The sequence below is a fragment of the Nicotiana attenuata genome, unplaced genomic scaffold (assembly GCF_001879085.1).
Source record: "Nicotiana attenuata strain UT unplaced genomic scaffold, NIATTr2, whole genome shotgun sequence".
NCBI classification, from domain to species: Eukaryota; Viridiplantae; Streptophyta; class Magnoliopsida; order Solanales; family Solanaceae; genus Nicotiana; species Nicotiana attenuata.
Window position 1 is genome coordinate 252,445 of NW_017671064.1, and position 11,485 is coordinate 263,929.

Here is an 11,485-nt window from a genome sequence, read left to right on the forward strand (position 1 = left end):
TTATACAAAATCAAATACGATCCTTAGGATTATACTCTATCACTTTGCTCTTCTCATACTGACTAAACTTGTAGTCCATGTACTAAGTCTTACTTCTACTTATCTTAAAATCCTTATTTTATAAGGTATTTTTCCATAGCTCAAACGTCTAGTTAACGCCCTCGCTAGTTTCGTCTATTAGTACTATATCATCAACAAATAGCATACACCGCGGGACCTTATCTTGTTGATGCTGGTTAGTTTATCCATGACTATGGTAAATAAGTAGGGGCTCGATGCAAAACTCTGATGTAAACCAACTGTTATGAAAAATTCCTCTATATCTCCTACTACTATTCACGCTAGTGACAACTATTTCATACATATCCTTTATGACATTATATGTTTAATATGAAATCTTTTCTTCTCCATCACCCACCAAAGGACGACCTTCCGTAGTATCTTTCTTCCGTTCATAATAAATTTCCATCAATCTTCAAAGTTAGAATATAGCCTCCATAAAAATCTACTACGCATAGATCCAAATTGGTTGTCTGTAACTCTTATCGCGTTTCTAAATCTACACTCTATCTAGAGACATAATTAGCTTGAGAATAATTACAATCTAGATTAAGCTAATTAATTAATCTAGTTATAATACTTCTAACAACATCCTTAATATTTCAAATTTTATAGTTAATTAGTAAGTTTTTTCTATAAACTATATTCTCATAAGTCATGAGTTATCCCCAGTAGGGTTGCCCCTGCAACCAGGGGGATTGGAGAGGAGGGGCTTTGGAAAGTGCTAAAATATTACAATTGTGAGTCGAACTCATGTCCTAAAGCGTTTTAGTTCTCATGAATTGAAAACCCATTATAATTTTATTTGTTTTTTTTTTTTTAGATTAAGACGTCTGAATCTGGATACATATCTGAATATCAGATGTGTATTAAGATTAAGACACTTGAATCTGAATACACATCTGAATATTAAGATGTGTATTAAGAGCTGAATACTAAATGTTTAAGACTGTTTGTTTTTTTAACATTTGAATATATAAAATTTCTCTTTATATAAAAATTAATAAACATAAAATTCAAATAAAATAATAATTAATCTAATATTCTGTCAATGTGTGTGTGTGTATGTACACACACACATATGATAGTTGGTGGTGGTGGGTGGCTAACTGAGGTGCTTGTTAGTGCCGACTAAAGATGGTGGTTGGTGATAGTTTTGATTGATGGTGGTGGTTCTAGGTAATAGCCAATGATGATTGGCAGCGATGACTATTATGGCTAAGGATGGTGGTGGTGGTGAAAGTTAATAATGATAGGTGGTGGTGGTGGTCGTTGTGATTGAGGAAGGTGATAGTTGGTGGTAGTAGCTAGCTTATAATGGTGGGCTGTGCCGACTATGGTTGTTGATGGTGAATTGGTGATGGAGTGGTTGGTTGGAGCAATTGAGGTGGGTGAGAGTGTGGTTGTGGTTGAGAATGATGGTGGTGGAGGTGGTGGGTGGTAGCGGTTATGGTTGAGGATAGTGGTGGTGGTAGTTTATAATGGTAGGCGGTGGCAGCACTTCGTAAAAAATACAGATAATAACATTTTAATGAAGTTAAATCTTTGTTATAGATTTTAATCATACAAACATATTCAGACTCATTAAGTGATTGTGAAGTGAAAAAAATAAACACAATTAATAGTTGAGATAATGATTAAGATTCAGACTTTGAAAACACATTTAATGGCTGAAATCTGAATGATTAAGATTCGGACCTCCTTAAATGCAAACAAACGAGGCCTTATTCGCAGTGTAATTTTCTATTGAAAGAAATTCAATTAAACACCCATGGACAAATGATGCTGTCACTACTTGCAACTTAATTGACCTATACTAGAAGTTCATAACATATGTTATTACACTATATAAAAGTCTCTATATGAAAATGAGATGTTATTATAATCAGGCAAGGTTGCTATCACTAGGGCCTACTGTAGAAATTATACATTTAAATCTTCATGTCAACAATAAATAATCTATTCTCCTTACTATAATGTATTTGCACAAAGCCCTCTCATTATATATACATTCTTGTGAACCAAAGTTTTCAAGTTGAACTTAGCCAAAATGGTGATGAGTAGCAGCTTTGAGAAGTCATTCAGAATCAAACATGAAGACAACAAGTTTTTCTCTAAGCTTCTTTCAAAGGAAAATTCCAAAGCTTCTTCTTCTTCTATTCCTTCTTTTAGAGTTTACTATAATGATGTTCCAAGTTCTGTTCCTTTTACTTGGGAGTTACAACCTGGTACTCCTAAACATAATACTTTTTCTGAAACTTCTTTGTTGCCTCCTCTTACTCCTCCTCCTTCTTACTACTCAAGCATTAATAATAATACCAATAAAAACTCCATTAAAAGGAGTTCAAGATCCAAGATTTTTCATGCTTTAATCATGAAGTTTAATCCCAAAAAATCTCAATTACCTTTATCACCTTCTTCTTCTTCTTCTTCAATATCATGGTCGTCTTCTTCACAGTATTCCTCATTCTCTGCACCTACAACACCTTCAAATTTTAACGGACGACGTCGTTTTTGTAGCCAAGAATCGTCTTTTGATAATTATCGTGAAGATATATCGCCAGCATCAAAATTATGTTTTGGTATGAGCAGCAAAGCTAGTGCTAATTCACTCTTTATGGTGAAAAAAGCCTTGTTTTCCATCGCCAGTGGTCGTGGATCTAACTAAGGTTCTTTAGAATTCATCATTTCTTTTTGTTTTAATTATATTTTGTACTCTTTTTTAGTCAACATTATAACCTGTTGGAATGTTCTCCAAGATGAATGTAATTAACTTATTTACTATTCATATGATCATTTATTCCTTTTGCTTTTTAATTATATTTTCAACACGCTCCCTCGCTGATTTTTTTATTTAAGGGTTAGGTACGTGAATTTTTTTTTCCGATAATGTGGACTTTGAGATAATTGAACCTAGAATATCTACCTGCTTCGATATCATATTGAATTATATTGTCATAAGCCTCGTCTAGAAGTTTAAAATATTTGAGTGTACATTTTTATTTACATAGAGAGGCAAAATCAGAATTTGAAGCTTGTAGGTTCGGGATTCTATTTTGTTTATGTTACTGAATTCTAAATTAATAATTTATACATATTCAATGGATTTATGCGGAGTTTAGACCAAATTTATTTGGTTCGACCGAAACCAAATTCTATGCTAGTTCTGCCCCCATTTACATGGTTATATCGTCAACAGCTGTTCTGAGCACAAAATAGACTGATAAAAAAATTGTGACTTTTAGTTGCTTTATGTTTGGTTCCATAGTTCCATTATCATATCATGATTGCTCTAGAGTACGTTGGATCAAGTCAAGAAATTAAATCAGTTAGGAACATGACATAGCACCAAAAAGGAAAGAAACAAGATCAAGAATCTCTCGACAAAGTAATTAATTATTATAATTAATGCAATAGTTCTATCTATGGCAGATCAAATTTGAATCTTTATTTAAATACTGAAAATCTTAATTAAAGTGGTTAAAATAATATGTGATGAAAGCGAACAACCGAGGATTTTGGGTATATATTAATTTATGATAATATACTAAAATAGTATTACTCCGTAGCAGTTCAATTATCTAGTGGAAGTGTTGAACAAGGAGAAGACAAAAGTCTTGGATGAATGAGTGTGTCCCTTTTAGATGTATTAAATAAAAAGGAAGGAAAGTTAGTTGGAAGTTTCTGTCCAAGTAAATAAAAGTCTTCCCTAGTTCTGCAAAATGGAATCTTTTTAGCTGTATTGTTCACTAAAGTAGTGGTAGGGAAGCTTCTACTTTGTTAACAGTACTTATGCTACGTGGTGTGAGCAAACACATAAAATTATATATTAGCACTTAATTTGCATCATAACAAAATGTGGTGATATTCTGAACATTACGTCTGTTCAAACTTCAAAGTATCATCCGTAGTTTGTCAAACTGTAAGTAATTCCTCGTTTGGAATAAATATAATTACATATTAAAGAAAATTTAAGAAGAAAATGTTCTGGAGTGTATGAAATGAACAGCTTAATTAAGGAGTTTCACATGTACATAATATTATACTGATCAAACAATTACTCTCCAATTTTACTTATCTAAAAAGTATTATTGATAAAAATGACTTTTCAAAATACACATATTTTGGAAGTTTGCCTGTGTCCCGATCCAAAATCCACCTAATCGTGATGGCACCTAACCCCAATATTAGGTAAGCCAAACATAGAACAAGATAACTCAATTGATAGATTATTAATAACAAGGAATAAAATGATTGAATTCTATACAACCTCCCAATGACTGGTAGTACAAGTTATGAACCACTATGATCTAGATTTACAAAGCCGATATGAAGAATAAATACAATATCTATTTGAAGTTTACATAGACAGAATTTGAAATCCTAAACTACCATAAAAAAAAAAGAGGTAGCTCGAATCTGGAACGCGGGTACGTCCTCATTGCAAGGCTTCGTATTCCACAGCCACGTAACTCAAAGATCTGCACACAAGGTGCAGAAATGTAGTATGAGTACAACCGACCTCATGCACTCTGTAAGTATCTTGACTAATCTCAGTGAAGTTGTGACGAGGTTTTATGTTAAAAGATACTCACTTATTACTTAACTTGTGCGGATGATAAGCAGAAAGAGAAATACGAGAAAGAGATACGAATAACCACGTAATAAATGAAACAAGAATATAAATGACAAAGGGCCCCAGAATATAATCATTTCTCAGTCTCACAATGTTTAACCAAAAATTAGATTTTAGGTCAAAGATTGAACTTAGAAGAACTCGGGTTACTGATAATCGGAAAAGTATATAAGAAAGAGACTTTGAATAATATAATCAGAAAGCAAATAAAACAAAGTATATTCCAATAGTGTTTTTTCGTGTCCTTACAGTTGTTTGTGACTTTCCCTTTTATAGCTGTTTTGGGAATACAGACTTTCCCTTTGTCATAATAAGACAATTATGGGTAATTAATGACTTTAAATGTTACGTTATGCAATCATATACATTAAATACATATTCTCTAACGTTTCTAGTATTTAATACTCATTAAATGCTGTATCTGGGCTCTTTTTTGCTGTCAGATTCATTTCTTTGTCTCTTCTCGATCTTTGACCTTTGAATGTCTTGAATAGGTACGAGCGTTGAATTATTTGTATGACTGCTCGTGCCTTCTTCATTTAACCTTCTCATATCTGTTGTTGCTCATGTCTGTTAACCAACCTTAATTCTTTGACTGTTTGATCAGTCTACGTGTCATGACACGTCACCATATATATAAATACAATTTTTCCCAATACAGATAGTCCCCCCACTTTCCATTTATTCGTCAGTTTGAATATTTGGGAAGTGGAATTCATTAAAGGAGAATTTTTGTCACCATTAATGTTCTGACAGAGTTTGACGCTTTAATTATCACTTTCATTTAATGCTTTAGACACGTGTCATCTTCTTATTGGTTCCACAGTTTACAACACTTTTTCAGGCTGTCTTTTCGGCTCCACTTTTGATGAAGTATCAGTTACCACTATTGTGATCCTTCCATTACTGCGTTTTTACTCTTGACGGTCACCCATCAGTATAAATTCAATTTTTCCTTTCACCTTTTACCACATAAAACTTTTTCCTTGAACACTTGAATTGTGCGAATCTCTGTTTACTTCTTTTTCTTCTTAAATCATGTCTTCTTCGAACCCTAACCCTAAGAGAGTTCCTATTTTAGACAATTTTCCCAATGCCCCTGTTAGACATAGAAGAGGTGGGAGACTTCATAGCTTAGGATCCTCTCGTGGTGGTGGTTCTGCCATGCCTTCTCCTAGCCCTGGTTCTTCCTCTAGAACTAGAGGTTCTTTTACTCAAAAATCATCTTCTAAGAAATAGGAGGCCTCTAAACCATTACAGGAACCCTTGGTAGAAGGAATAGTCCCTAATGATTTATCTTTTCAGTACGATAGACAATCACTTCAGACCCAAATTTCTGGTTTGGATCGTGTTGATGCTTACCCCACTATGATTACAGATATTTTAGCTCCCATAGTTCGCAAAGATTGTCACTGGAGTAACGATTTTCCCATTGTAATCCCCAATCCAAATAAGAGGATTACTTCATATATGACTGGACTCTCTTTCGTTTACACATACCCTTTTACTCTTGGGTTTAAACCAGCTATCGACCCAGTAATTCTCGATTTCTGTCGTTTCTTCAAAGTTTGTTTAGCGTAGATTGGCCCGCTTGTATGGAGGGCTGTTGCTTGTTTAAGGCATCTGGCCAATTTGGCAAACGTTGATTTCACCTTCTCCCACCTAATTCATCTATACTCCCTTAGACTTTTTCGTAATGGCGTCTTTACCTTAGTGGCTAGGAGTAAGAGGGTTTTGGTGAGCCCAGAAGATGATAAGGATCATGGCTGGTATGCCCGATTTATTGCTGCCCCCAGAGTTGGTTTAGTGGGTGAACAAAACATTCCCTTCCCTGAGAAGTGGAACTTTGCACGTAAGTCTCTCATCTCTCCCGTACCTCTTTCTTTCGAATTTACAAATTTCTTTAACTTAGTTTCTCTTTTTTTTAGCAACCATGGGAGTTGTGGAGAACATTCCCAATTTTCGTGGTTGGGTAGATAAATTTTTGAAGATCACTCCTATGGAGGCTAGGTCTTGGAAATTTATCTCCAATCGTCATGGTTGGAAAGAAAAGACTCACGGTATGAGCTTTTGTCTTTCTCATATATAAGATTTTTCTCTTTATTGCCTTAACTTTCAATTTTCTCTTTGTCAGGTTTTGCTATTCGAGGTGTTACTGCTGAAGCAGTTGCAGCTTCTCGTTTAGGAACCCAACTTTCTTTAGAAAGTGCTCAGGATATTCTTCTGAAAAGAAAAACCACAGACGATGATAGCTCCGACGAAGAAGAGGAGGATGGTTCCTTGGTGAAAAGGCCAAGAGTTCGGAGATGTATCGTCTATGATGAAGCTGAAGTTTCTCATCATCTTTCTCCTACCGGGCCTGTTAATCTCGTCTCTGATGATGATGTTGCTACCCCTCATGATACTCATGAGTCGATTAACCAGCTTTTCATTAGTGGTTTTGGGAGTGGCGAGTTAGGACCCGTTTTGGATGAACCTCCCCTATCTTCTTCTTCAACTCCCATATCTTCAGTTCCTTCCCTTCCTTCTTCTGTCGTGCCTTTGGTTCCTTCCTTATCTGCTCCAACTTCTTCCGCACCTCCCGTTGCTGTTTTTACTTCTTCTACCGCTCCTCCTTCTACTGTCCACAATGTAGAAGCGGGTTCTACAAGCAAAAGGATTGCTATGAGGAGCGTGGCTATCGAAGTGCCTGCTAACAACAGCCTTTTGAGGAAATCCGGTCAGGCGGATGTTTGGCTTGAACCTTTAATAGGCCCAATTGAGAAAGAGAAAATGAATAGCCATAGCTGCCTGACTCTGATGAATGACATAGTTCATTCCACCTTGAAGGCATGCCCCTTCTTTCTTTAATTTTGCCAGAGTTTTTCTAGAATTCTAATTTTTCATTCCTTATCATTTTCAGGCCAACCTTATTGGTACAAAGTTGATGAGCAGAATTTCTTTATTAGAGAAGGTGGCACGTGACTCTGAAAAGGCTGTTCTTGATTCAGAGAGGAAAGCTTGTGACATTCAGTTGGAAGCAGCTAATTGGAAGGATCAATTTAATAGTGCTCAAATAACAATAGAAGATTTACAAGAGAGTAAGAATAACCTGGAACAGCAGGTGAGAGCATTAACTTCAGAGCTTGCGGTTGTCAATGCTTCTTCAAGTCAGGCTGAGAAAGAAAGAGAGCATCTCGAGTCTTCTTTCTCAGAACAATTATCTAAATCAAGTGAAGAGATTAGAGAGCCGAGAGCTCTTTTAAGTTAAAAAGAAGTTTATGCTGGAGATTTGATACAGAATTTGACTCAGACCCAAGAAAATCTGCGAACTTCTGAAGACCAGGTGAAGGACTTAGAAAAATCTCATGCCTCTCTCCAAGCCTCCTATAACTGAATGAAAATGATGGTCTCAAAAATGAAATTGCTACTTGGGAAAGAGATTATGAGCTTCTTGAAGATAAGGTTGCAGTTGATGTAAGCTGGGCTTTTCTGAACTCCCGTCGTGATGCCTTAGTTGAAGCGAGCCAAGAAAACTTTAATCTGGAGTCAGAGTTAGCTAAGGTGATGGAGACTATTGAAAAAGCTCAACAACCATTGGACTTTCCTTCTCCCGCGATTGAAGTTTACGAAGCTGAAGCTACCAGAGTTGATGTTCCCGTGGGTGAAGTTCCGGTGAGTGAGGCTCCCTTAACTGAAACTTCTGCGGTTGAAGTCCCCATGACCGCTGGAATTGCCTCAGGTGATACACCCTCTTCAAGCTCAATCGTGCCCCTTATTGCAAGTCAAGTTGAAACTTCATCTATTGATACTCCAATGGTTGGAAATCAATCCGCTTCTGTTGGCGATGCTGTTCCAGTTGAGCCCGCTGATGATCCTTCTTCAATCCTTTCCTCTCAGTGAAAAAAAATTAATATCTGTTTTTGAATTCCCTTTTTTGCAGGTACCTATTTGGAAAACAGTATTTAAAGTTCTTGGGTTCATTTGAGAGTTTTTGTAATCAAACCCTTGGCTATCACTTGAAGGTTGATTTTTAGAAGTACAAGTCCCCAAGCTTGTTATGGGGCATTTTGTATAAACAATTCGATGATTAAGTTTATACTTAGTCTTTAGTTTTAAATATTAGGAAGCTTTTATTTATCATTGCACTTCCGTATGTTCTATCCTTGCCTTTTATTTTTAAGGACTTAAAGAATAGTCTGCATTTTTGTTCTTTGAAAAATGCTTCTGTTAATCCCATGACAAAATAACATGAGTTTTATAAAAGAGGGTCTTTTTATATTTTGACACATAATGAAGAAGACGTCTCAACTTCATAATGGTGTGATCATACGATAAAAGAAATAGGAACACACACGTTTTTTGCAATAACTTAGAGAAATTTTTATTTTTGAACTTTGACAAGTTTTGAATAATACTTTACATGTGCTTGAATTACATCTATAACTTTCTCGTAACTGTTTTTTCTTGTAACAGATTTTTAAAAAAATAATAATAAACACGAGGTTTTTCTTTATATAACCTGTTTTAGAACAATAAATGCAAGGTTTTTCTTTACAACCTGCTTTAGTACACAGCTTTTACCCTAATTACAGTAAGGATTTCTTTAGCCTTGGCTCATGACTTCATTTGACTTTTATTACTCTGCACTTGACTTTTTCCCACGTTTGATTTTTCTTCAATCTTCTCTGCCCTCTTTATATATACTTGTGTATATTATATAGTCCCCCAAGTGTTTGAGTGTTGAAGTATGAAGCCTCGAGCACTTGATAGCTTCCCTCATTCGGTCCTTTTCCTGAAAAGGAAATACATACGGGACTCGGAGGTACGATTATAGATGAAGACTGCTTACCCCGTTTAAATTTCTATCAGAATAATTGTAACCCTGGGCCAGGAATTTTAGTTTATTCCATTTCGCCTTACAGGTCGTGACTCATCATTTAGTACGGGTTAGCGTTTTGCCTATCATCTAAAATCGTTAGTAAAATTTTAACAATTCAAAAACAAATATAATTTAACATGGTGATACATGGCCGTGGGTTTTTCCTTAGAAGTAATATCTCTTCAAATGAATTGCATTCCAATGCGAAGGAAGCACCTTCCCGTCCATTGTTTCCAACTCGTATGCTCCTTTTCCTACAATATCTCGAACTCTGTAGGGTCCTTCCCACGTAGGACTTAGTTTACCCGCGTTGGCCGCCTTTGTAGATTGAAAAACTTTTTTAAGCACAAGTCCCCAGTTTTGAAGTATCGCAGTCGTGCTTTTCTGTTGTAATATCGTTCGATCACTTGCTTTTGTGCTACCATTCTTATTAATGCGGCTTCTCTCTTGCCTTCTAGTAGATCCAAATTGACCTGCATCTCTTCATCATTAGATTCTTGTGTTGCTTGAGAGAATCTTGTACTCGGTTCTCCTATTTCAACTAGGATTAATGCTTCAGCTCCATATACTAAAGAAAAAGGAGTTTCACCTGTTCTCGTCTTTGTTGTCGTGCGATATGCCCATAAAACTCCGGGTAACACTTCAGGCCAATTACCCTTTGATTCCTCTAAACGTTTCTTCAAAGTGTTGATTATGACTTTGTTCGTTGATTCTGCTTGCCCATTGCCTACTGGGTGATAAGGTGTAGATGTGATTCTCTTAATCTGCCAGCTCTCAAAAAACTCAGTGACTTGAGCTCCGATAAATTGAGGGCCATTGTCGCATACAATCTCTTTTGGTACACCAAATCGGCAGATGATATTACGCCAAATGAAGTTTTGACCTCCTTTTCTCGTACCTGTTTGAATGCTCCTGCTTCTACCCATTTAGTGAAGTAATCAGTAAGTACTAGCAAAAATTTTACCTGTCCTTTTGCTTGTGGTAATGGACCCACGATATCCATTCCCCACTTCATGAATGGCCATGGTGATATGACCGCATGTAACAACTCCGCAGGTCTATGCATGTTGTTACCGTACCTTTGATATTTATCACATTTAGCTACAAAACTTTCCGCTTCTTCCTCCATTTTAGGCCAGTAATATCCTGCTCTAATCAAGGTTCTTACTAGTGATCTTCCTCCTGCGTGATTCCCGCAATGCCCCTCATGTATTTCCCTTATTACATACTCCGTTTGAGAAGGTCCGAGGCATCTTGCTAATGGACCACCGAATATTTTACGATAAAGATTCCCTTGTTTTAAACAGTAACGAGCAGCCTTTTTTCGAAGTGCATGCGCTTGCTTCTTGTCATTAGGGACGGTACCATACTGTAAAAAAATAACAATTTCGTTTCTCCAATCCCAAGTCAAATTATTAAAATTTACTTCATTCTTATCTGGATCGAGAACTGAGTGAAATAAATGTATAATTGCAGCATTCACATCTTTTGCTACATCAGCTGCGGATGCGAGATTAGCTAAGGCATCTGCTTCAACATTTTCATCCCTCGATATCTGTATGACCTTCCAAGTTTGGAATTGCTTTATCAGTTCCCGTACCTTTTCCAAGTACTGTTGCATCCTTGCTTCCCTAGCTGTATAAGTCTCCAGCATTTGATTAACCACGAGTTGTGAGTCACTTTTGATCACTACTTGATTTATACCAAGTTCTCGTGCCAATTCTAAACCTGCAATCACAGCTTCATACTCCATTTCATTGTTAGTTACGGAATGACATTTAATGGCTTGCCTAATAGTTTCACCTGTAGGTGGTACTAAAACAATTCCTAATCCTGCACCTTTTACGTTAGATGAGCCATCAGTAAATAAGGTCCATGTTCCTGGATTAGCCCCATTAAGTACTTGTACTCTTTTCTGCTTCTAATTG

General features: G+C 36.3%; 1 protein-coding gene across 1 annotated transcript; it reads left to right on the top strand.

The window, feature by feature from the left end:
• The first annotated feature begins 1,396 nt into the window (after positions 1-1,396).
• LOC109205630 lies at positions 1,397-2,728 on the top strand. Its single transcript, XM_019368351.1, has 2 exons — positions 1,397-1,500; positions 2,128-2,728. Exons 1-2 carry the CDS (start codon positions 1,397-1,399, stop codon positions 2,726-2,728), a joined length of 705 nt encoding a protein of 234 aa, XP_019223896.1.
• The last annotated feature ends 8,757 nt before the right edge of the window (positions 2,729-11,485 follow it).

Excerpts from the sequence above, each read along its gene's own strand:
- LOC109205630 (XM_019368351.1), top strand. The coding sequence starts at position 1,397 with ATGGTTGTTGATGGTGAATTGGTGATGGAGTGGTTGGTTGGAGCAATT. Across the intron at positions 1,501-2,127 it reads GGTGGTGGAGGTGGTGGGTG|CTTTGAGAAGTCATTCAGAA; the intron begins GTAGCGGTTATG and ends GATGAGTAGCAG.